Source organism: Tamandua tetradactyla, chromosome X (assembly GCF_023851605.1).
Source record: "Tamandua tetradactyla isolate mTamTet1 chromosome X, mTamTet1.pri, whole genome shotgun sequence".
Classification (NCBI taxonomy): Eukaryota; Metazoa; Chordata; class Mammalia; order Pilosa; family Myrmecophagidae; genus Tamandua; species Tamandua tetradactyla.
In genome coordinates, this window is record NC_135353.1 from 152,745,432 (window position 1) to 152,773,197 (window position 27,766).

Here is a 27,766-nt window from a genome sequence, read left to right on the forward strand (position 1 = left end):
CTCTCACCATTCCCCGAAGGGGGCTTGCAAATACTTTTCCAGTCACTGATCAAATCACTCTGGGATTCATCGGGGCATCACTCTGGACAAACCAACAAAATCTCATGTCCTACCTGAGATTCCAAGTACTTATGACGTTCAATCAAAGTATCTACATGAGTTATATTAGGAAATGCTCTAGTCAAAACATAAATTTTGTAACAAACATTTTTTGCTTTAGTCTCACACATAAGGTGACATTTTAAAGTATTAATTATCATCTATTTTCAGCACCCTGCAATAATGACATTCCTTTGTTCTTCCTCATGCCAAAACATTTTTAAAATTTGTACATTGTACATTTCACTATTATGATACACTCTAGGCATTCCTAGATTATACCATCTCGATCTTTACCATCTTTCTTTCTGATTTCATTTATGTCCCCAGCCCTCCTCCCTGTATCATTCTCACATGCAGCTTCATTCAGTGTTTTAACATAATTACATTACACTTAGGTAGTATTGTGCTGTCCATTTCTGAGTTTTTGTATCCAGTCCTGTTGCACAGTCTGTATCCCTTCAGCTCCAAATACCCAATATTTTACCCTGTTTCTATCTCCTGATGGTCTCTGTTACCAACGACATATTCCAAGTTTATTCACTAATGTCAGTTCATATCAGTGAGACCATACAGTATTTGTCCTTTAGTTTTTGGCTAGTCTCACTCAGCATAATGTTCTCAAGGTCCATCCATGTTGTTACATACTTCAAAAGTTTATTCTGTCTTAAAGTTGCATAATATTCCATCGCATGTATATACCAAAGTTTGTTTAGCCACTCGTCTGTTGATGGACATTTTGGCTGTTTCCATCTCTTTGCAGTTGTAAATAATGCTGCTATAAATATTGATGTGCAAGTGTCCGTTTATGTCTTTGCCCTTAAGTCCTCTGAGTAGATACCTAGCAGTGGTATTGCTGGGTCATATGGCAATTCTATATTCAGCTTTTTGAGGAACCGCCAAACTGCCTTCCACAGTGGTTGCACCCTTTGACATTCCCACCAACAGTGAATAAGTGTGCCTCTTTCTCCACATCCTCTCCAGCACTTGTCATTTTCTGTTTTGTTGATAATGTTTGGAAATAATTTAAAACAAAAGTCAATAGTAGTACAAATAACTCCCTTATAGCTTTCACCCAGATTCAACAATTAACATTTTGCCACATTTGCTTTATTATTCTCTCTCTGACTTTTGAGAGTAAGTTTCAGACAATGTGCTCTTTACTTCTATACTTCAGCTTGTGTTTCCTAGGAATTTATATAAACACAAAAACACTCCCCGCATCAGGAAATTCAATGCTATTATCCCAGAGCTTAGCACCCTGTGCCTGTTCCTTAAGTACCTCTAGGCTGGCAGGTCTTATCAAGAAATGTCGTTGGCTAAACTGTTCCTTGTAGCAATGGGACAGGCCCACCTTACCCAATAAAGATTTCTAGAGCACCTGCTCCGGGGCCAAAATTGTTCTAGGCACTTGGGACTCAAGTGATGATTGATGGAGACCCAGGTGAGGTCTACTACCCCCATTCATCTTTACTCTTTTCTTCCTCCTAGATGTCTTATCAATGGCCACTGTTCTAGTTGTGCTCTGGATCCCATCTCCTCCTCCAATTGCCTTATCTTCTTTTTTTTTTCCTTGGGTCCTTCTCATCAGCACCAAAACCACTACACACATGACAATGCTAAAACAATGACACTAACAACAAAAACTCTCCCTATATCCTTCACCAGATCCCACACTGTTTCTTCCACCCCTTCACAGTTAAACTTCCCGAGGGCATTGTTTATCTGTGCACTCTTCTTGCACATACCCCACCCATGTCTCAATCCACTTCAACCTGGCTTGAACAGGTTGAGCAACCGGGGCTGCTCTCTCCAAGATCATTTCTGAAACCCTCTGCTAAATCCAGTGGCTATTTTTAGGTCCTCACCTCACTTCACCATTCTTTCAGCAAGAATGAAAGAATATCAATACCATTGATATCCCGTTCTTCTTGAAACATTCTCTGCCCTTGTTTCTCTTATACTATCCTCTCACTCACGGGTTTCTTCTTAATTTTTTGAAGCTCCTTCTCAGTTTCCTCCTCCTGTACCTTTTCCTTAAATGCTGGTGTTTCTGAGAGCGCTAACCTGGGACACCTTTTCTTTTCTTTTCACTCATCTACATTCTTTCTGGACTATATCCACTCCCATGGGTTCAATTACATAAATGGGAGGCATCAGCTCATACATGCTATCTCCAACTCATTTCTCCTGAATTCCAGACAGGTTCATCTATCTTCCTACTTGCCATCTCTACCTGGAAGTCACCTAGGCATTCAAATTCAAGAGTTCCAAATGGAACTGCTCCTTTTCTGGTGCTCCCAACTGTGCACATGGCATGACCTCTATTTAATTTTCCACGCCAGAAAACTGGCATCTTTTTGACCCCTTCCTGAACCTAACCTTGTACATCAGATCATCAAATACAGTGAATTTTACTTTCAAATCTGTCCTCTTCTCTCTTTTGATCCCTCCTGCCACCATCCTGTTGTACCTTATCATCTCTTGCTGGGATTACTGAAATAGTTTCCTAACCAGTTTCTTTGCCTCCAGTCTTGCTTCCCTCCAATCAATGCTTTACCCTTGGCCAGGGTGATCCACCCCAAATCAAATCTGATTATGGCACTCTCTTGCTTGAAATGTTCAATGACTTCACATTTGTGATTAGGCTAAAGTCCAAATTCTCCTTAACTTGATCTTTTGCCACTCCATGCTTGGGACACTCAGTAGTGTTCAACACATTATTTACTTGTATTAAAAAATAAATGGTAATTTTTTTCCTTACCAAATACAAGAGAAAGCCTGTCCTATTTATACTGCTGTATCCTCAGAGCCTATAACAGTGCCCAGCACATAGTAGGTGTGCAACAAGTGCTTAATAGTGTGTGAAGAATGGGGGATGACCAAGCAAAATGGGACCTTTTTTACACAATAAGTATCTTTTAGAATAGCATATTTATAATAGTCATACCCTAAAATTTGGCAAGTTTAAAAACCAACTACAGTGATCTCAGAAGAAAAGCACTTTAATGGGAAAAAAACACACTTAGCCATCTTCTTTAAATGGATCATTTATTATGAATAGAAAAAAAATTGAAATTTTACAGGAAATAAAATACAAATCCACAATATCCTCATTATTTCTTATTTCCATGATTTTAAACCGACCACGAAAACAATGCAGGTACTGAACAAGTAATCAAGAAATGCAGCATTCTTAGTTAATCATTAAATAGCTAAAACAGATGAAGATAAAATATTCACTTTAAAATCAAGACAATTTTTGCAAAGACAGATTTTTTTGACCTCTAAAGACTAATGTTAAACAATCCACAGATAGAGGAATTAAAGCTTGAAGATCTAAGAAGTAAAAAAATAGTTAAATTAAGAAGCAGATGAAAACATTACCTTTAGATAATGATATATAATAGGGATAATCTCCAGGTTGATAGTTTATATTGCTCAGGAATGAGAAACACTATTTCAATAAAAAAAATACTTAAAGAAAAATAATGGTTTAAACATTATCAATGAAAACACATGAGATATATAGTCACTTCATTTTATTACTGAATTGAAAGAATTATAATAATAAAGAGTTGTCTCCTCTATAAATAATAATTTTTATATCAAATGAGAGATAATTTCACTTCTTATATTTCTTCTCTTCAAAGCATGTAAACTTATGCCTCTCCTTGGCTGATATATCTCTCAAGACCAAACAGCTCTTTTGGGATGACTGGTTAATCATTTGCAGAAAACAAAACACAAAGGTATATCCTTACTTTACACCAACATCAAAATATATTACATGTAGATTAAAGATTTAAGTACTTTTAAAAACTGAAGTCATAAAATTATTATAAGAAAATGTCTGCAAATATTTATAAAATCTTGGAGTGCAGAAAACTTTCACAGCATATCACCAAAGGTGGAAAACATAAGGCAAAGATTGATAGAACATAATACATAACATAAAACTAAGCATTACGCCTAAAAGTAAGTTTTAATATCTTCAAACGTAACAAATAAAATGGTACAGTTGAGCTTATGATGAAGAGTAGTAAGAAGACAAAGGAAAGACATTTTTACTTCCATGAAAAATGGGCAGAAAACGTGAATAAACAAAAAGAACATGATGGTCAAATAAATACATTTTAAAATGTTCAACCTTTTTCTAATCGGAGAAGTGCAAATTAAAATTAGATGCCATTTTTATCTATCCAGTGAAAAGAAAAAAAGTAAATGCAACAAGGCAATAAATATGCATATGTAAAGTTGTGTTCACATTTTACGATATCGTTTTCTTCTAGGATTTTCCTGAGAGTTCCTAGAATTAGCCACAGATTTAACTTATAAGGCTATTCCTCACAGCTTTGTTTATAATATTCCAAAATTGGAAATAATAGACGTTGATTAAGTTATGGCATATTAAACAATGCAATATTATATAGTCATTATAATAACAATAGGAATATTAATAAAATGAAAGAATGCTTGAAATACACCATCAAGTTTAAAAAGCAGCTTGTCAGTTTATGTATACTACCACTTTTTCAACAAATCGTAATTTAATTTCATTTAACATGTTTTCTGTAATGTGCATGCATTTCTAGTAATAAATAAATTATTTTTCTATAAAGGCCAAAAAAATTGCATTGTCTCCTTATGTTCTAATTATATACTCTCCAAGCAAACTTCTGATTATCAACCTCTTTTTCTAAGTACCTTCCATAAAGAAAAGGGGGTGCCCTGAACTGGAGAAGTGACCATTCTGTAAATTGCAAAGTGGTACCCCACTCTGGTAGCAAAACTCCTAGATTTCTGGTGATACATAAAGCCTAGAAAGAAAATTATAAGTCATTAAAGGACGGAAACGAAGTGGTTGAAAGGTTAACAAAGAATGCTAGGAATAAAGTATGAAAGTCAGGGACCTGTAAAAGAAGCTAAGGCCTGATCAAATATGTTTGCAAAACCTTCCTAAAAATGTGAGTACTGAATGATGAAAAACAATAAGAAGGGGATAATCACCCCAGGGAAACAGGGGCAAAGGAAGTAGGTAAACAATACACAAAAGAACACACATGAAAAAAAGTTTAGCCTCTTTTCTAACCAAAGAAATTCATATAAAAATGAACATATAAAAAAAGAGTTTACTGTGAAATATAATATCCCTCATGGTGCACAAGTATATGGCTGTGCAACTTTATTAATAGTTTGAGACATGAAAATGAAATGTCATTTTATTTCATCAGCTTTGTTAGAACATCGGAGTCAGATAATTCAGGTGGAGGCAAGGGTGTGGGGAAACCTGGAACCCTCATGCCTTGCTGATGAGTGTCAGTTGTAAAATTATATTTTAGAGAGCAATCTGGCAGCGCTAATTGAAATTAGGTCAGTGTTTTACATACTCCAAATAAAGGAGAGCTCTTTGTTTAAGGGCAGCAGGCAACCTTATACATCACACATATATCATCATTTTTCTCACTTCACTCTGGATGGACAAAAACTTGGTCATCAACTGGCAGTAAGCTACAGATCAACTGCTTTAAAGTACTTTATACCAATGTGTTCTAGACATGAGAAAAATAGTCTTAACATTCTTCAACTATTTCTTTTACAGTGTAGAGTTTCATATCTTTAAAAGGAGAACTTTTATGATGCTTGACTAGTGGAATGAAAAATTCACATGAATTTAACGTAAGGTGAGACTGGGATTTATATTGCGGAGAGCCAATTACAGGGTTCTGCTCTTAGATCCTGGGTTTTCCCTCCTCTATCGTGTCTGGTTTGCTTCAGTACAAAAGTATGAGAAGCATTCAGCTAATAAAAAGGGACAATTATTGAATATCCATCAATCTTTAGACACACAAAACTAAAAAAATAGGGTGTGTTTTTTTCTCTTTAATGGGAAATTAAATCACATAATTTAATCTGCTTGGTAATTAGAATTGCCACTTTCTTTAACCATTTTCCTCTACTTCAACCCTGAGTATAATCTATTGCATCATTAGTAAATTTTCTAATAGAGGCTTTCCTTTCACTGAATTCATTTACTACGGCCTGATAAAATATACAATGGATTACTCAAATCAGTTCAGCTTAAACAGCACGAGTAGCTTAAGAAACAAAACACTATAAATGATTATTGTCTCAAAGAAAGTAGATCTACATGCTTTCCCTTAAAAATAGGTTTGTTATTCAACTCTATTGCAGTGCTGGAAACCACTCTAGAGTTAAAATTGTTGTAAAACAAGATGAAACACATTTTTTCTTCCAATTCCTTTATCACATGTTCATTTACTCAAAAGGTTGAATTATACTAAAGCAAATGTATACTATTTGATTAGACTTTAAAAGTCATTTACATTTAATTGTACCTTTAAATGGGAGAACTTCATGGCACATAAATTATATCTCAATAAAGCTGTTTATAAAAAGAATAAAAATAGCTTAGATAACAGTCACCTAGTATTATGGCTCTTTAATGGAATCAGAGGAAAGAAGGGGTGGAATGACAGATTAGCCAGTCAGAAATTGGGCAAAATTCCCAATCTATTTTATTTGTGTGGGGGTGGGGGTGGGTTGAGGGGGGACCGGGGAAAAGGAGCTAGAGACAAGGGCAGAAGCACTAGGGCAAAACAAGAAGAACCAAATGTCATAGTGAAAAAACTTTCACAAGTTCCTAGAACAAGAACTAACTAACAGAAGACATGCCAGACATTTATGATAGGAAATATGCTAATTCTCTGCCTTCATCCATAAACAGTCCATTTCTAAAACAGTAGTGAGAGCACAGGAACCTCACTTAAAAAGAGTTCTCTCCTTGGAGTGCAACATTTTTGTGTACAGATTACTTGAATGAAAACTGAAGGCTGCTTTTAAACTTGATAATTTTAAAGCAACTAAGATCTTACTCTATACAAAGGGAAAAATTTTGATAGAAGAGTATAAAATTTAAGAAAGACAACACACAGACGATGATAGAACATAAAATGCTAGTACACATTTATTCTTTTATTGCTAAACGTCAAATGTCAGCAATTATATCTTCAAGTTAAAGTTTAAGAATGAATTACAGTACATTCAAAAGATTTAAAGGAAAAAATACTTGTGTCCATTTTATGTGGACATTTTTCAATAAATACCATAGGACACGTTTACAATTTACTGTTGGATATACAATGACCTATAAGGGTGATTATCAAAAGGTCAAGTTTAACTGTGTATCTTTTCAAACCAAGATGCTGAAAAGAATATATATATTCTTTACAGATTATAGGTGATTAAAAGAAAACCCTCAAAAATGTAAACGATGCGGAATAGGAACACTGAGAATAAGGCTTTGCCATTGAACAAAGTGACAACACAGAAAGAACAATTTCATCAAATCTTAAGAATAATTCATTTTTCTAATCGCTCTACAGAAACCAAAATGGATTATTTCCATAAAGAAGATATCACCAGGACACAACGACTTTCCAAGTTATTTTTTATGTTAACATATATTTACAGAAAATATCCAATAATACTTTTTTACAGCTACTTAAATAGAAACATGCTTTTCTATTCCATAAATAACATTAATCATCATCCATTCAACCACATTTATTAAGCATTTATGATGTTTCATGCACTGTGCCAGGGATGCAAACATGAATATGACATGGTCCTTGTTCTAATAGTGCCCACAGTCATGCTGAAGAGACAAACATGTAACATTTCTGGTCTTATATAATATGAGGCCATTTCTATACAAAATAGTATTGATCTACTAAATTTCCTAGTTGAATGGTTCCCAAACTTTGACCAAGGTGCTGAACAGCTAAAATACAATGAGTTGTTTTTCCTCTGACACAGAAAAAGAAGTTAATGGATAGGATTTCCTCTATTAAATTTTTTTCTCAGTTTTTAAAAAAATGACCTGCACACATGCAATATCTTCATTAATTGCTTAATTCATGTAATCCAATATATTACATATTATTTCATGGCATTCTCCAAGCTCTATTGCCCAAACAAATTTGAGCATTACTATGCTAATAAACTTTGATCCCAAATAAATGTCTACCTAAGAATAAAACAAATGCCATATTTTTCCTGGGATAAACCAATAGTTTGTCTTGTTTTAGTACTGTTATTAACTGATGACCTCGAGTCACTGATAAAATGTTAAAATTATATTCAATATATAACTTCTGTTTAAGAAGAAAGGTAAAATTGTAATAAAATTTAAAAGAGTTCCTTAAAAATGATAAAAAACTTTTAGTGCTTAAAGAGCAACTTAATATCTGAAACAGGTTACCCCATGGAATACCTCACTTAGTGAAGAAGTTGATACTTGGCTGTCAGTGAGTTATTGCCTTTTTACCACTTTTTGAGTGCAGGGGAGAAGGATGCATTTTTCATCAAGTAAACAGATACTTACACACTTCTAAGATAGATATGTTCACACTGGATTTTTGACTTTCCAAATTTCCCAGGACTGTATTTCCAGTCCAAAAGACCCTGAACCAGCTCTTTTGGGCTCAAGAGTCAGTTCCCAGGGTCTGGCAAAGCCTCGTTTGTATTTCTGTATAGCTGTTCTCACTGCACTACAAAGTCTTTGGTGGACCCTCAGACGTAGCTTAGGGGAAAGATGGACAGCAAGGACTAGGTGTTCAATCACCTGATACAGTGAGACATGGGAGAGGTTAGTGAGGACAGAGCGTGGCTCAGGGTTCAAGGTGGTTGCTTCTTGAAGACAGGAACCCAGGAACAAGGCCCCATGTGGACTCAAGAGAAAATGTCTATCCTGGAAGGGCTCTTGATAATGGTAACCAAGACTGCTGAAGAGTCACATTCGGGATCTGTCAGAAGACCTGGCTCAGTTCTGATACTCAACCTTAACTGCCTCATCTCATACACTGCAGGTGTCAGACCTTTGCCTGCAGTTCACACTGAATGTCAAGGCTAGTGCTGCTTTGAGAGGGTACAGACACATTACCAAAGAGGTAATTCTTGTGGGGCAAAACATGTCTCATGATATCATAGGTCACACTTCCTACTTTGCTTATTCATTTGTTTGGCATCGCTTGACAAAGATTTTCCCTTTCAAGTCAACAGTTATTTTTACAGAATTTTATTACTTTAATTGTAATCATACCTCAGTTTTGAGAGTATAAAATAATACACCATTAAATTTTAAAATATGTTTCAAACAAGACAAAGGACAAGAGATTGAGGCCAAGAAAATGCTCACCCTTCCACTTGGCCAAAGTCTGCTCTCCTTCAAATCTTGATTAATATTGCTTTTTAAAGAAGTTTTCCCTGATTGAATCCACCCAATTATGAGCTTCTTTACACTATTTCAACCTAATATGGAGTTATGTAAAATGGTATTACATGAATTTGCACTTGTTTACAAATTGTTCCACAAGCATTGGAAGTGTGTATGTTCAGTTTTTAAAACTAGAATGTCCTCAGGGAGTATGCCTTCCATTTCTTTTGTTTATTCCCCACCCAGGAGTTTGGGTTTTCTGGACATAGGAGCTCAAAGTTGTTGGCTAAGACATAATTTTAAGGAAACATTTTATATTTCTTACCAAGTAAGGTTTTGAATGGCAATAGTTATTTCCACACAGCTGTATACTGTAACTCAGATATTTTGTCATATGAGTGCAAATATTACCGTGCTGTAACCATCCAGAGTCCCAGAGTCACGTTGGCAGCCAAAAGCACACTGCCACCAAGCAAGATGAAAAATCCTATCAGATCTTTGACATCGTTGTCTCCAACCACTGAGGTAAGGGTGGCATCCAGGAAAGAGTTTAAAATCCACTGTCCATCCAAAGCAAAGCAGGGCACTGCATTGACAATAGCTAGAGCTCCTGAGAGTGAAATTAGGTACCTGGTTAAAATCAGTTAAGAAGCAGACTGTGAGGTCTGAATGGAAGCCACATTCCAGTGAGTGAGAAAATATTTTAATTCTATTGAACTTTAAGAGTACAGTCGAATTTTCTACTTTTTAAAAAAATCTTTGCGCATAACTGTAGGCCATTTCTTCTTAGTCTTTACTATTTAAACAAATTAATTTATATTATTTTGAAGTCCAAAAACCTTGACTAGATAATGAAGGCCAACCACTTACAAACTAAGTGAATCTATAATGAATTCCCAGGAAGACTTAGTCTATCTAGTCTTTTAATGATACAACAAGGAAAAGGAATGTGGCAGGTATAAATAAGGAAAATTACTTTTGGTCTTTATAAAGTATTATCTTATATTAGGAAACAAAGACTCTGATTCTTGAACACTATTTTAGTTTGCTATAATCTTTAAAATTACAGAAGTCTCTTTAAGACAAAGCTGTAGAGCCTACAAGCTAAAATCTTCATTGTACACATTTTTTTCAATAATTGTTCATTTGTTTTCCATTTCATTTGTTTTGCAAATTATTGAGGAAAGAAATTAATAAAGATTTAAATAAACAAAAAGAAAAAAATCCTAAAAACAACCCAAGTGTCCATGTACAGATGAATGGATAAACAAAATGCTTATCCATACGGTGGAACATTATTCAGCCATAAAAAAAGAATGGAGCCCTGATACATGCTATTACATGGATGAACATTGAAATCACTATGCTAAGTGAAATAAGCAAGACATGAAAGAAAAAATGTATGATTCCACTTTCATGAAATATCTAGAATAAGCAAATTCATAGAGACAGAAAGTAGATTAGAAGTTACCAGGAGCTGTGGGGAGGAGGGGTAAGTTATTGCTTAATGGTGAGAAGTTTCTGTTTGGGTGATGAAAAAGTTTTAGTAATAGATGGTGTGGATGGTTGCACAACATTATAAATATAATTAATGCCACTGAATTGTATACTCAAACATGGTTAAAATGGCAAATTTTATGATATATCTCTCTCTACATATAAAACCACAATTTTTTAAAAATTAAAGAAACCTCCCAAACTTTCAGTTTATTCAAATTCTACATAACAATCAATTTTAAAATATTTACTCTTTTATATGCAAATATAATATGCTAAAGACCACAAGAGATGTTGTCCTTTGAATTGCTATTTTAGTAGTGGAAACCAGTTTGATCTCTTTTACCCGTTCCTCCCTGGAAGGAGTGGAATAGAGTTATATGATTCCTGGTAATGCATATAAGAAGAATCGTCCATTTGGTCAGAGAAAACATGCCCAGTCTTTCATTCTGTGTAAACTTATTAAAAATGCTTTAGACCTGCAAATTCAACTTTTGGTTTGCATTCTGGGTTCCTTCCCTTACACATCTTAACCTTTCTTCCTCCTGGACCAATCTTTCTCCTTTGTCTTCTTCCATCCTAGGTATAATCTGACCTCTTTCAACTTTAAAGACTTTTTTTTAGTTGTTAGTAATTGATGGACACTTGTTAGGTCTATATATGCTCTATTCAAGGTAAGACTGCTCAAGCTCTAAGTAACACACCTTTAAGCATTTTTTTACACCAGAAAGGATACTTGACAAACGTCTCCACAACCACAGGCAGATCTATGCTTAGAAATTTGAAACGTGGTATGAAACTGGTGATGCTCACTAAAAGAGAAAAACAAGTAATAATGAATATTATTCATATCAGATCAGCATTATGAATTCTACCAATGTGGCCAGATGTCCCAACATATGGCAAAATATTGGGCTCACCTATCAAATTGGTTGAGCAAAGCCTTTCCTGAATATATGCAGGCAGGCTATAGTCCTCCTATATAAAAGCAAGTGCTTATTCTAGAACATCTAATACAAAACAGTGCAATGCAGAAATACAAGTCCTATTTTGAGGTGAGAGTAAACTAAAGCTGACAGTATACCAGTGTAACTACAAGATTGAGAGTCTGATAAAAAAATACTAGAATTTACATTAAAAAGAGTCCTTACCATTTGAAAGCAGTACAATATTAAAGTCACATTTACTTTATTATGCCACTTAATTTCTTTCTGGTCTCAGTTTTTCCTTCATTGCTGAAACAAGGAGTGAGACTAGGGGATTTTTTTCAGGTCTTTCTATTCTGTGCATTCCATAATCCTGTTTTTGATCACAACCTTTAAAAACTCTCCTGTAATCACATAGAACCTGTGGTACACACTTCTGAATTACCCTAATCGGTGGCATTTCTTCATTTGTTGAGGTGAATTTAATATCTGCAATGCCAGGTTGTATCTTGGGATATAATTATAAAGCAATGAAAGACTCTTTTAAAGAATAACATAAAATCTAAATGCCCATCAACTGACGAATGGATAAATAGAATGTGGCATATCCATATAATGGAATATTATTCAGCAATAAAAAGAAATGAAGTTTTGATACATGCAACAACATGGATGAACCTTGAAAACATTATGCTAAATGAAAGAAGACAGCCACAGAAGCCCACATATTGTATGATTCTATTTAAATGAAATGTCTAGAATGGGAAATCTATATATATAGAAAAAAGTGGATTAATGGTTGCCTGGGGTGGGGGGTTAGTAGGGAAATGAGGAGTGACTACTAATGGGTGGAGGGTCTCTTTTTGGGGTAAAAAAAAATTGTTCTAAAATTAATTATAGTGATGGTTGTACAACTCTGAATATACTAAAAGCCACTGAATTGTATACTTTAAATTAGCGAACTGTATGGCATGTGAATCACATCTCAATAAAGCTGCTATAAAAAAACAGCTAACATAAAAAAATCATGTACAATAAAATGAGTTAGAGTATATGACTTGCAGCCATATGGAAAAACTATGCTCTTAGTCCAATCATGTTGTCACTGTTAAAACAATTATCTGGGCCCAGTCCTGAAAATATATTCACATAAAATTCATGCATCATGCATAAATTACTTTATAATCACATACCATGTATCCTGGCATTCTCTGGAGGTATGCTGCCCTTGCCACTGTTTTAGGGAGCTCAGATAAATTTAACAAACTCTCAGAGAATATCCATTTGACTTGGGCATAAATGGTAATGAAGGAAAAATGTATTCTCTATGTGCAGGCATGAGATTCAGCTACATCTTGCTTTATAAACTTTGATATTTTTCTTACCATCTCAAGTTCATTTAATGCCTAAAGACAAGTTAACAAGATTTTAAGTGATCAAATTTGTAATAAATGAAAGCCATTCTCGCACACTGAGAATATATGTGATCTTAATGATTTTCTGAGGGTCCACCACAATAATACCCACCTGTGTAGTGAAGATGTAGTGGATGTCCTACGTACAACATATCAATTTGAGGTGGGTGCTTCACTTTTATTAAGCGAGTATGAGTTTCCAAAGAAGGTACTATACAGAAGCTTGAACTTGAGCCTTTTTTACAATCTTTATTCGTTCTACAAACTTGAGTGGCTTCAATGGCTTTCCGGGCAGGTAGACATGTGTGCTATAAACAAAATGCTAATTAGTCAATATTAAAAAGTGAATTATATAACAAGAAAAATCTGAGTTATATTCCTTTAATATCTTTCATATCCTCTGTATATTAAGAATGAAATTTATAGAAAAGAAATGTCATTTATGTGTGTCAAAAATTAGATTCAAGTATTCCACTTTGGCTAAATAAGATATTACCACTATAAATTTTTAAAGATTCTCAGATGAATGATGACATCTGAAATGTAGAGGTTTTAATAGAATGATACAAAGTAAATTGGGCAAAAGGACACATTCTAATAGATTCCACTTTAGTCTTATCCATTATTTTGTAATAATTACATCAGACAAGCAAGACCGCTTCAGGGACAACTTACCAAACGCTTATTAAAATTATTTCTGTAGGAAAAGCACACATCCGTGAGGCTGTGATTATTACAACATTCAGTCGAACCATCTAGCCGTTTGTATGCTATAGAGAAATAAATTCAGTCAATTTGAATGTTATATAGAAATACATTTGTAATTAAAAAAAATTGTTTTCAAGGCAAAAAGAGTAAGTAAAATGGCGTATGAATTTGGAAACAACTGTATAATTCAGGGTTTGGACTGATGACTACTAGCTGCAGAGCTTGAGTTTACATTAAAAAAAGAGGGACACATTCAATTTGAAACCAAGAAGCAACACTTATCCAAGATTAGTTGTACCTACCCGTACAGCTGGAGTTCCAGGGCCTCAGTAAGTTTCACAGTAACTCCAGAGGGTCAAGCACAAACATTTAATGAGCCATGATTATATGCCCATATGCCAGCAGATTTGTGTTAGCAGATAGAGTGAGCCAAAGGATGCTCATGAGACCTTTATCACTAAGGATATTCCTATGATACCCAAATTCTTAACCTACCCCCAGGCTTACCTTGACATTTTCCCACAGAACCAGGACAACCCATTTTGAACCCACAGATGTGCATATATTTGCCTGCATTCCAGTAATCTGATTACCATTTTTGGAAGATGACAGTAACAGGGCAAATGCTTATTTTCATTATTTATTTATTTTTAAAAGGTCTTTAGTGGTTAATGTCTGCTGCTAAGGTTCCCACTATAGATACAAGAAAAAAAGATCTCATGTTTTTTGTCAGTCTCTTTGTAGCAGCCAAGACTGAATGGGGGAATATAGGAAGTACTGAAAATATGGGGGTGGGGGGGTAGGGGGCAGTGGTGGTGGTGGTAATCTTTGCAACTCAGAAATGACCATGTAAACAGTGGAGAGCCTTTTTACTCCACAAAAGGAATCTTTTTGAAGTTTGAATTTACATGAGAAGTGTATCACTACACCGTAGTCTTCTGGTTGATTTTACTTTAAAAGTTTAAAGCTTTAACAACTTTAAAAGGTTAAACAAACTTGATTAAAAGCAAAAAAAAAAAAAGCTCCTTGGTGGACTGCTTCACTTGTTTTGGAGTAGAATAAAGAAGCTAAATCAGTGCTACGCGTGGGACAAAAAATGATTTCATTTATTTATTTTGGAAGGTTCCTCACAATCAACATGTCAAACATGTAAAGTATAAATTGATATGCAACAAGGACCAATTAAACTTAGAATCTCCTATGCTTACTGCCTTACTCAGATGTGCTGAAGAAGACAGACTTAAGAGATAAATCTCTCCTGTTTCCCTGTTTATGAAAAGTTCTTCTATTACAAGGGTGTCTTCAGGAGCACTGGCATGAAAATGTTAGTTGACATGCAGTATAACTTAAGGATTTTTGTATTTCAGCCAAAGGTTGTTTTTTGTTTTTATTGTTTGTTTTTACTAAATAATTTGAGGAAGACATTTGGTATAGGTTTTTCTGGGTCTCCCCTAGCCATACAGTATGGAATAAACAGAGGCAAAGGAAACTAACCAATGCAAAAATTTTTCTTCTGCATTGGCTAGCTGTATAGGTAGTTTTGTTTTGTTTTATTATAAAACTGAATGGGCACTTAGTTTGGGGTAGAGATAAATAATTCAATTTAAATTTAACAATTTAATTTAAAATATGAAAGCAAACTGTGAGCATCTAACAGCACAGGCAAATTTGTGCCTATAATCACTCATCAGCTCTAATGGTAAAGTCTAAGGTAAAAATTTGTTCAGGAATTTTTTTTGTCAATCCAGACTAAAATCCTCAGTGTTCCCTTTGATCAGTTGCCAAGTCCTGCTTTTTACTCTTCTCCTTATCTGTTCCCTCTTTTCCCACTTGAGTGCAGACTCGAATTCCTTCTCTACTGACCCATTTGAACAGATCCCAACAGTTTGTTTGCTCACCATCCAGCTATTATATGTCAACCTGTCCTACATACTGACTGCGTTGGAAGATTAATCTTCTAGGGCATAACTCTAAGTATGTGGCTTCTCTAGTTTGAAATTTCCAAACACTCTGCATTGCTCCAAAATAAAGTCCAAACTCTAGAGCTTAAAATGGAAAGACCTTCACTTTTTGTTTTATTACCATTTTCTCTTAGACTATTTTCTGGCTAAACTGTACTGTTAGCAGTTCCCCAACTGCCTTCTATTCTATGCTGCTGATGTTCATTTCTACCATGGCCTCTTGAAATTAAACTCACTACTGAGGCCTCGCTCCAGGACTGATACTATGAAACCCGCCCTCATTTCGCAGTCAGGAGTGACTATCACTACCTCCTATAACTGCCAATATTGCTTTTCATTATTTAAATTTAACCTTGTACTGTAATAATTTGGATATGGTCTGTTTCTTTGACTAAACCGTGAGCTCCTTGAAGGAAAGTTTTCTTGGAAATTTGAACCTTACACATTGCTGGCAGGAATGTAAAAGGGTACAGCTGCTGTGGGAAGCAGTTTGATGGTTCCTCAAAAAGTTAAATATAGAATTACTACATATCCTGGTAATTCCAATCCTAGGTATACACCCAAAAGAATTGAAAGCAGGGACTCAAACACATATGTGTACACCAATGTTCACAGCAGCATTATTCACAATAGTCAAAAGGTAGAAACAACCAGAGTGTTGATTGACAGGTGAACAAATAAGCGAAATGTGGTATATATATATATATATCCATACAATGGAATATTAGTCAGCCCTGAAAAGGAATGAAGTTCTGATACACAATACAACATGAATGAACCTTGAAAACACTATGCTAAATGAAATAAGCCAGACACAAAAGGACAACGATTGTATACTTCCACTTATATGAAATATCTCGAGTAAGCAAATTCACAGAGACAAAAAGTATCTTAGAGGCTACCAGGGGCTGGGGAGAGGGGAAATGGGGAGTTACTGCTTAGTGGGTACAGAGTTTCGGGTTGAGATGATGATAAAGTTTTGTTAATGGACAATGGTGATAATAGCACAACACTGTAAATGTAATTAATGCTACTGTATTGTACACATAAAAATGGTTAAAGTGGCAACTGTTATGTTATAAATATGTTATCACAATAAATAAACAAATAAGAATGATTGCTTTAGTTTCCTAGGCTGCTCAAAGCAAATATCATGAAATGGGTCAGGTTAGACAATAGGAATTTATTCGTTCACAGTTTTGAGGATGGGAAAATGTCCAAATCAAGGCATTATCAAGGCCATGCTTTTTTCCTGAAGACTGGCTGCTGGCAATCCTTGCCTCTTCTGTCATACGGCAAGGTATATGGTGACATGTGTTGGTCTTTCCCTTCTCTTTCAGGTTTCATTGATCTCAGCTTCTTGCTTCCATGGCTTTCACTCTTCTTGTCTGAATTTCAGTCCTTATAAAGGACTTCGGTAATAGGAGTAAGAGCCATTCTGATTGAGGTGGGCTACACCTTAAGTGAAGTAACCCCATCGAAGGGTCCTGCTGACAATGGGTTCATATCCACAGGAATGGATTAGATTTAAGAACATGTTTTTCTAGGTTACATACAGCTTCAAACTACCACAAAAATGAACCACAAAATGTCCAGAGAAGGCAAACCTATAGAAACAGAAAGTAGATTAAAGGCTGGAGGGGTGGGGCAAATGGAGAGTGATTATTACTAGGTATTAGTTTTGGGGGAATAAAAATGTTTTAAAATTAGATTGTGGTGATAGTTAAGTTACACAACTCTGTGAATATACTAAAAAACACTAAATTATATACTTTAAATGGGTGAACTGGATGGTATGTGAATTCCATCTCAATAAAGCTGTTAAAAAATAGATTTAAAAATGGTTTATATAGGGCGGGCCATGGTGGCTCAGCAGGCAGAGTTCTCGCCTGCCATTCCAGAGACCTGGGTTTGATTCTCAGTGCCTACCCATGCAAAAAACAAACAAACAAAAAAGATACTAGAAATATTTAAGGGCGGGCCACGGTGGCTCAGTGGCAAAATTTTTGCCTGCCATGCTGGAGACCCAGTTTTGATTCCTGGTGCCTGCCCATGCGAAAAAAAAAAAAAAAGGTTTAGACATGGAAGATTACATTAAATTTTTAAAAAATTTTAAGTAGCAGTTTTTAGTACTTTAACTTTGTCACACACAGTACTTTAGTGAAATTATTTCTGATTATTGTGGTAGATTGAATTATGTACCCTGATCTAGACACGTTCTTAATCTTAATTTGCATTCCTGTGGTGTGAATCCATTGTAAAAGAAGCTTTTGAAGACATTTTTAGTTAAGGTGTGGTCAACTGAAGCAGGGTGGATTTTCATCTGGGTTATGGATGCCTTATAAAGAGAAGAAATTGAAGCCAGGGTCAGAGAAAGCCACAGGGAGGAGCTGGGAGTGGGAAGTCAGTGGGGATCCAAAAGTGAAAGGTGATGAGAAAGCCAAGAACCCCAAGGATCACCTGCAAGCCAGCCAGAGCATTACTGACCCCCAGAGGAAGCAAGCCCTCTCGCCTTTGAAATCATGAGCCAATAAATCCCTGTTGTTTAAGCCATCCTATTGTGCAGCATATGTCCAAGCAGACTGGCAAACTAGGATAGTCTTATCATTAATCACTTTTTTCACATCAGTAGATATGGGCAAGTATCCAGAGTATTTCTTGACTTAACGGTATAATCTGAGAGCATAATTTGTATTTTCAAACACTTTCAATAAATTGGGCTTCAAAATTTTGTATAAATAGGTGGGGGTTGATTTTTCTAAGTGGAAAGAACTCAAAATAAATTTAGCAGGTTTTCAGAATAAACTTGCTTCACAACCCTGTCACCTGCTAACCAGAGGAACATACATAACTTCAGGGGTACTTCTGGATGTCAAGATGACTTCCTTTGGCTGCCTGCCACATAAAATAACTCTATCACAAAAGGCTTTGGACATGCCATTATCTACATAGCTACCACTAGAACTATTTAAGTTTAGGGATATTTCAGGCAGAAGAAACATGGAGTCTTTTCTAAATCTCAGGTAGGGTCGGCATTTGACAAGTTCCTTGTAATTATTTTAACCTTTCTTTATTGCATGCCTATGTTGGGTTAACAATATATAAATATGGAATATTTATGCTTTGATTTTATCTATTTGGTTGTTAGCTATTAGTTGTTAACCTGTCTGATATAAGCTTGTAAAAACAAGAATTGTATAGATTAAGATTTTATACACTACACACACACATACACACAAACATATAAAATTATGTTAGGGGATATTTAACCATTGAATTTAGTTAATTGGTTATGGTTGAGCTTGAGTGCTGATTTAATGTTTTTTGAAAGCAGAAAGAATTAGATACAGAGTCCTGAAAGTCAAATAGGATATTGTAAACTTAGAAGTTCAATAACAATGTGTAATAAAGGGCACAATAATAGTAGTATCCAACTTAGCAAGGAGAACATCTACTAGTTTAGTCCCATTATTACTTTACTGATATGCTTTAACAGGATTAGAACAAAACAAATAGACATGTTCTAAGGATTGGCAAATGGCAACGACTGGCATTTGTAGCATTATATTATAGTGAGGAAATATACACACCTCTAATTGGGAAGCTTAACTGCTGTAAAGTTGATGCACTTATACAGTAACCAATTTGGGGCTCATATGCGATGGTATCTAGACATTCATTCCAATCTTGCACACTAGTAACAGGACAATCCTGCAGATGGGTGACAAGGTCTCCCACAAAAAGGCCTCTGGGTCCAATGGCAGGTGAGTCCTTGGGAAGAGGATAAAACCAAAGGAGATAATGTGTGAAGACAAGCTATGATTAATCTGAGTAAATAATAGTTAAAGGAACTGTGTTAAGTAGAATATTTTGAATAATGCAGAAAATAATCTGGCTACAAAGACTTTGAATCCAAAATGTGTAGTCCTAGAAAATGAAAAATATAAAAAATAAAACCCAACAATTATATTCACTTACCCCAATTTTTTAAGATTTTGAATTTTTGGTGAATGAATAAAAAACCCACTTGCTGACTTTAACATTAAAATGATACAAAGTTTTCCTGAAACTGAAAATTAAATTTTTTGTGTGTGAAAGTAGTCATCAGAATGCCTTCACTTTTCTATTTCCTCTATATAAGAATAGCCCTTATATAAACACAATCTCAAATATTTAGACAATACCATCAGCACAATGAATCATGTAAATCAATTTGTTCACAAAAGTAATTTTCCTCTTCCCAATGTCTGAATAATAGTCTTGATGCCATCATAATAGTTTTCGTCTAAAGAGTGAAACAGAGTCGAAAACATAACAAACTCCTACTAAATGTTCTAGCTGGCTAGCCAGGGCTTCATCTTTCTTACATCTTAGGAGTAAGTACTTTTGGCTCAAAAGCAGAGATATAAACATAAACAATGAAGATAAACGATGCATTTAGCAACAAACTACAGAGAGAAACTCTTGATACTGCTTTGTAACTCAGAGCAAAAACAATTTTCCTGGTAGTTTTTAAAGGCCAATGTGGTCCATCCCACCATTTGTTGGATTTGAAAGGACTACAGTAATTTCTTCAGAAGAAACTGAGTATTCTATATAGTGGGAGAATTTGAATAAAAGTTCCTGACAGATTATGCTAAGTATTATGGCACAAAGTCTCATGAAAGAATGCCCAGGTAACCCATTATTTACCTCAGCAACTTCAGTGATAAGCACCCCAACTCCAGTGTAGTAAAATGGCAAGAGAATTACCGGCAGGAGAACAAGAGCTAAAATACCCAAAAGGGCAAGGACGAAATTATGCCAGATACCTGAAAAAGAGAGAAAAAAGGAATAAGCTCAGCTAGACACAGGAATGACATAGGTATTTGGATTTCATGACACCTGCATGTTCTGATAGATTAGTAAAGTACCAGAAGAAGCTGTGAGAAGATGGATCTATTTATGAGTACAACAGAAAGATAAGCACTTTGAGGCCACCTTCACTTCAGATACTGAAATCTAAAAATTAGTATGCTGATACCACATTAGGAAGGACACACGCTGATGTGATTTAACACTAATAGAATTCATATCTCCTACTTACTACCCCGCTTTTCAGAAAATGTATGTTATTAACTTAAACATATGCGTGATCTTTGAAAGGAACTTCAAACATATTCAAGTAAAAGTTAAGATACAATAGCAAAACAGTCTCACTGAATTGGGGGGTGGAAACCCAAGTGTACTCTGAAAAGGATATTGTTCTAATTTAAAGAATTAAACTATTATGGAGAGCAGTATTGGAAAAGAGTATATATCTTATGTCATGTCACATACTATAAAGCAACAGACCATAAAGAGACTGGGACTTTAAAAAATGAAAGTAAAAAATTCATAAAAGGAAATTCATTCACATAGAAAATATGAAAAAATAGAAAGAAAAATGAGAAAAAAATTAAAACCACCACTTCTAACGTTATCAGTTCATAGAAAACTACAGTAAATATTTAGGTATATATTCCAATTTTTGTTTCCTCTTATAGCTATAACTTTTTAAACAAACTTAGTTAATATGACAGTTTTGTAATCTCTTTAAAACAAAATATCACAAACAACTATCTGTATTAGTAAAAATTTTTCTCCATTAGCTATGAATGTAATAACCCACAGACCAATTCCTCAGAGTTGGAGAGTTGTTTCTAAATGTTGATACATCTACTTTATTGAACATGTGCCTGATTTCCTTATGAACAATTCCACTGAGTGGAAATGAGTCACTAAAAGAAGACAAAAAGGTTTTTGACACATGCCACCAAATTACCCCCCCCAGAAAAGTTGTAATAATTTATGCGCTCACTGGTGGAGTATTGAGACACCCATTTTCCCTAAACCCTGCTTACATTGGGTATTAACATGAAACCCAAACAACAAAAACAAATCTGCCAATTTGATAGGTCAATAAAGTCATTTCATTGATTCCCAATGGCAGTGATCATTTCTACACAGGTAGATTTGTTGTGTGTATTTTTTAAACTGCCTTTGGCTCTAATTTTTTGGCAATACTAATCCTTAATGATTTTAAAATTATTTTGTTGTCTATTATCCTTTGTTATAGATTCTTCATTTTCCAGCTAATTCACTTTTCAATTTTATATTTTGCTAGTTGTATACATATTTTGAAAAAAAATTAATGTGGTCAAATCTGCCAACCTTTTCTGTTATATATTCAACATTTGGAGTTCTGCATAGGGAGATTCTCTGAGCCCCCAGATAATCTTATAATTGGATGATAGAAATAAGAAAGTTTTCAATATTTAAAAAGGATTTAAAAAATTTAAGTATGGGTCCAAAATGGTCAAATCTTATCATCACTAAATAAAGGTATCTTTAGCAACAAAGTATAGAGGATATTTAAAGCCATCTGTGGTAGGTTGAATTATGGACCCCAATTTATACAAATTCTTAATCTTAATCTTTGTTCCTGTGAGTATGTACCCATTATAAACAGGATCCTATGATATGAAGATGTTATTTTAGTTGAATTGTGGCCCACTGAATAAGAATGGGTCATAATCCAATTACTGGAGGTTTTATAAAGAGAAAGCCATGAAGAGGAGCCAGAAACAGGAAGTCAGTGGGATGAGAAAAGAAAGGAAGGAACACTGACATGTGACAAGAAAGCCTAGGAACCCAATGGATCTCCGGCAAAGCAGCACCAGAACACCCCAGTCTTCAGGGAGAAAGCAATTCTTCTAGCCGCAAAACCGTGAGCCAGTAAATTTCTGTTGCTTAAACCAATCCATTGTGTGATACTTGTAAGGGCAGTTGGGAAATTAAGACACCATCTATTCTTTACTCGGGAGGAGATAGCAAGCATTGTTTAATTACACTGCTAAAAATTCTTCATACTTTAATTCAAAATTTAAACATTTTTATTTATAATGCACTCGGGAAGTATCCCATCACATCTTATCTCTCCTTTCCCCACCAAATTGCAGACACATGGCTACAGGTTTTTCCCTTTCAAAGCCAGTATGTATTTCCTTGTTTAAAAAAGTAGCTATTACATGTAAAACTCTTTAAAAAAAGAATTATAAAACTAGATATAAGTATTCTTCAGTAGACTAACATAAAGGACACCCTGGATTTCTTGTATGGAAGTGGGAAGATGGCTTAGGAACAAAGAAAGTATATGCTCTTAAATAAAAATAAATAAATAAATTCAGCAGTGGGTGTATATATATGTGAATCTCTTTCTCCAAACACGTAAGAACTTTGTTATAATTTATGTATTTCCATCAACTCCAGAGAATACACAAGGTTTCCCAAGAAGTCATTTCCCATGCTCTCTTCCACTCGGATGGCAGCACTGGGGTGAGGTCACAGATTCTCAGCAAGCATTTAGCAGGGAGTGAGATACCAATCCCTTGTTCTTATGGACAATCTCAAATGTTTGAGTTGGCCCATACTTGGTTTTAGAGGGAAAGAAGCATCTCTTCTATTCCAATCTTCAACCTAGCCCTCTTCCCTGGGAAAGATAGATGGGCAAAGCCACTTAATTATCTACTAGGCAGATGACTCACATCTGGGAAAGAGAAGGTGATGATGAACTAGGTGATGTGTGGGATAGTAGGACTCGTGAGTTCTATGCCAATTAAAAAACACTGAAGGTTTTGAGTGTGGACTCAATTATAATTATCGATAGGGGCATATAACTTTCTTCTGTCCTAGTCTTGGATATTAGGTTCCAAGTCTAAGCCCCCACCCCCCCCACCTCCCCCAAAAATCCCAAATGAAAAAACACTTCCACTTAGTATGTTTTAACTCTAATGTGAAATGAATTTTAAAATGTTGAACTGGCTTTATTAAAAATACACATTAAAATTTTACTGACTATATAGGATTCAAATACTAAAGGAGGAAGTAATGAAAGGCAAAAGTCATTTTCCCCAAATATCATTTCATAATTATCAATCCCATGAGTCACAGTAAACTTACTTTTATCAATTTTCTTTTTTCCCTCCAGAAATTTTCTATGCCTATACAAGCATGTATATGAGTATATTCCATAAGTATTTATTCAAGAGTATATAATAGCAAGTTACCTAGTAACAGAATAGTTTTTAAAAGACTTTTAAGATGATCATCCATTAAACAAAATCGCATTGTTTCAATAACTGAAGAATGAGTGTGACATGTAGTGTTTGGCTGCGATGCTTCTTGGTTGTTTGTCTGGACACACATACACATACACAGTAAAAGGTTTTGCAAGATGTCGTTTTATACTTTTTAAACCAAATTTTTTTCTTAACATCTTCTACCCTATCCTATGGTAGAGATAGCTAGATGAATCCAGTTGTGTGCTGGAACCTGTTCCAAAAAGGTTTGCCAGAGGTGACTGTGTACCACTCTTCCCAATCCCTCCTTCAGGGAGGGGCTTTAGGTTGGTAATTTGAAATTGGCCATGGTGGTAGTATTTACACCACAGAAATCAGCAAATGCTACATATCAGTAAAGTGGTCATTAGTAGGGAACAGAAAGAGCCAGAGTCTCCCATCACAGAATTATCATTATCAGTACTGAATTCCTTACATATGGAACATTTGATAAGAGTTTATGCCAGTGTTATTTTTAGCTTTTATTACAGCAAACAGATATTGAGCTAATACATGTCCCACATATCATAAACACATCGTATTCTTTTTTTTTTTTTTTTTTAATGTGCTCTAAGTTGTAAAATTTCAGAAATATCCAGAGCAATTTTGGTTCAGGACATATCGGGTAAGTGATTTTTTCTGTTATATATAGAAATACTTTTAAAAAAACACACCAATTCTATTAAACTATGTATTAGATACTATATTTTGCATTTCCACTTAATATATTTAGGACATATTTCCCTATTTGTGCTTTCATATCTATCTCATTTCTTATATCTGCCACAGAGCAATGTTTTATTAATATATTATGTATAAGGTTCCCTACTAATGATCATGTATGTTATTAGTATTTTTAAACTTTTTCATACAATACTGTAATAAACAGTTTTGCTCATATTATGTCTTTAAATAGGTATGCATTTGTGAGACAACAGAAAATTACTTAGAAATGGAATCACTGGGTCCAAAAATACGTGCACTAGAACTGACCTCCAATGAGCTTGCATTAATCTATGTTGTCATAATCAGCATATATGAGTGCCTGTTTCCTTACCCTCTGAATACAGGATATCATAATTGTAGTCTTTGCCAATCCTCTGAGCCAAAAGTGAAATCCCATTTTCTTGATTTCTATCCCTTTGTCAGTAAGCTTATACATTTTCCATGTTTCTTTTTCTTTTTTTTTTTTTTTACAAATGCAAATAAGTTTAATTAGAAATTCCTCAGAAATCTAGATATCATATTTTTAGAGCTAGGACGATAATCTTACAGGTAAATATATGTCTCCTAGCACCTATGTGCAAAGCACAGGGAGGGGGTGCTATATGAGACCTCGTGATTTGGACCACTAGTGGAGATTCAGCGTAGGCAGGATGAATGGTCCCTGAAGAAGCCCCCCCAAATCACCACCATCCAACCACGGGAAGTAATACGTGCTGGCTGAGGGCAGGCAGTGGGTCTGAAGGCCCCTGAAGTCCAACGGACTAGAACAGCCGTTTTCAAGTCCTACCTTTTCCAGACCACACTTTCATTGCCTCCTATCAATCACATTTCTTTTTTCAGTCACTTTCTAGAATCTGGAGGATAATTCATCTGAGCCAGACTCTGTATCTTCTAATACATGATGGTGTTTAGTGGTAAATAAAACCCAAGCCCACAATTTCTGTACTCAGGAGGGGAAGCAGGTGACTTTAGCAAATGAGGGAGAAGCAACTTTGGCACATACTTCGTGAGTCACTGCGACGGAACTTTTTTCCCAACATGGCTTCTCTGATGTTGAACAAGGTATGACATCCGGGTGAAGCCTTTCCCACATGAATCACACTTACAGGGTTTCTCTCCAGTGTGAATCTTTTGATGTTCAGTAAGGCCTGTCCTCTGAGTGAAGCTTCTCCCACACTCGGTACATCCATAAGACATGAGAGACTCAACATTTTGCTTGTGGATTTCCACCTGACCATGACTTTCCCAAGTCTCCCCATGTTCAGGATCCTGAGCACTTCTGTCTCCACCATGGACCCTCTCATGCCTCAGAAGATGTGAACTCCGCCTAAAGGCTTTCCCACACATGTTACACTGGTACGGCTTTTCCCCGGTGTGGATTCTGTGATGTTCTAGGAGGCTGCAGCTCTGGCTGAAGGTCTTCCCACAGTCGTCACACTCATAGGGCTTCTCCCCGGTGTGGGTTCGCTGGTGTTTGATAAGGTCTGAGCTGTGACTGAATGCTTTGCTGCATTCTTCACACTCATATGGCTTCTCACCAGTATGGACTCTCTGGTGAATGACAAGGGCAGAGCTCCCAATGAAGGTCTTGCCACAGTCTTCACATTCATAGGGTTTCTCCCCAGTATGAATTCTCCTGTGCTTACTCAGGCCCGAACTCTGAGCAAAACTCTTTCCACATTCGTGGCAGTAGTGCTGCCTGCTCCCTGTGGCATTTTTCTGCTTCCTTTGTAACCTGCCCTCCTGTTTACCACCTTTGGCACGTATAGGAATCTGCACAATGCCTTCACCCAGGTGGCATGCCATCTCTCCAGGCTCTTGTACTGGATCTTCCTTGGCTGGAAGCAAGTCCCTCACCTCAGGCCGTGTTTCACCACCCAGGGAGCTCAGGCTGCCACAGCTCTCCTGCCTTTCCTCTCCATAGAGGTTCGCCTGAGAGGAATCCAGCTATGCCTACCCAGGGCTGATGGTCACGGCCACATCTTCCACTTTCAGCAACCCCTGGGACTCTGGGTGCCTCCGGCAGCTCCCACTGCTGCTTCTCTGCAGCTCCCCTCCCTGTGCAAGCCCGGAGCCTGGAGAGCTGATCCACGATCGTATAGGGGCCTCCTGCAGGCTCTGACACGCTGGCACATTCCCGTGCTGAGCGAGGACCCCGATCTCACACGGGGCCCCGTCCCAGCTGCTAAAACGCTCTCACTCCTCCTGGATAAGACGAGCGAAGGAAAAGGCATTTCCGAGTCTCGAGCACTCCGTGAGTCTGAGCACTGCGGCACACAACAAATCAGGCTGTTTCTGCTGGAGATTGGGCTCCTTCTTTAGAATACTCTTTCTTTTGCCACATTTTAAAATCGTGTTTCTGTTGCCCCTGGTACTACGTTGGGCGCTTCAACACTGGTGACTCGTCCAACCCGCAATCCACACGGTAGGGACGTCGGCAGGCCCTGGACAAGGAGTTCCCGAACGCACAGAGAGGGTGCAGGGATGTCTGGGCGCCACAAGCAGGAGGTGAACGGACACCAGGCTCGAGACGGCCACGAGTCCCCAATGTCCACTGGCACATCAGCCGTCCAAAGACCTTGGCACTGATCGTCTCCGGGCGGAGCTCTGCCCTCACGGCTCCCATTTCAAGGCCTGTCTCCCAGCGTCACACGCCCGCGGGGCCGACCACAGCGGGATGGCCCCCCGTGGGCCGGCCTAGAAGGGGGTCCTGGGCTGCGGGGCTGGGCGGAGCGCTGCTCCGCGCGCGGGACAACGCGCCCCGGGCGCAAGTGGCAGCGGCGCTGGCCGGAGGGGAGCCGCAGCAGCCCGGAGCCGCAACCCGCTAGCAGCCAGCCTCCCGCACAGCAGCCTCCATGTTTCTTAAAGCCTATTTGTAATAAACAAAATAGGCTGTACAATGGAAACTATTCGGCCATGAAAAGGAATGAAGTTCTGATACATGCTACAATATGAATGAATCTTGAAAACATTATGCAAGTGAAATGCCAGACACAAAAAGGCCAAATATTGGTATGATTTCACTTAGATCAAATATCTAGAATAAGCAAAATCATGC

General features: G+C 36.5%; 1 protein-coding gene and 1 pseudogene across 3 annotated transcripts in view; both read right to left on the reverse strand.

Moving 5' to 3' along the window:
* Positions 1-9,183: 9,183 nt before the first annotated feature.
* The window catches only part of MBTPS2 (membrane bound transcription factor peptidase, site 2), a 41,374-nt gene continuing 22,791 nt past the window's right edge, over positions 9,184-27,766 (reverse strand). For all 3 annotated transcript variants that reach the window (XM_077146174.1, XM_077146176.1, XM_077146177.1), the window contains 6 exons: positions 20,537-20,655; positions 19,435-19,615; positions 13,851-13,945; positions 13,288-13,483; positions 11,571-11,646; positions 9,184-9,967 (listed from right to left, as the gene is read on the reverse strand). In XM_077146174.1, the coding sequence (XP_077002289.1) occupies positions 9,745-9,967; positions 11,571-11,646; positions 13,288-13,483; positions 13,851-13,945; positions 19,435-19,615; positions 20,537-20,655 (890 nt within the window). In that variant the 3' untranslated portion in view covers positions 9,184-9,744. The remainder of the gene's footprint in view (positions 9,968-11,570; positions 11,647-13,287; positions 13,484-13,850; positions 13,946-19,434; positions 19,616-20,536; positions 20,656-27,766) is intronic.
* Positions 25,598-27,334, reverse strand: LOC143671035 (zinc finger protein with KRAB and SCAN domains 3 pseudogene; annotated as a pseudogene).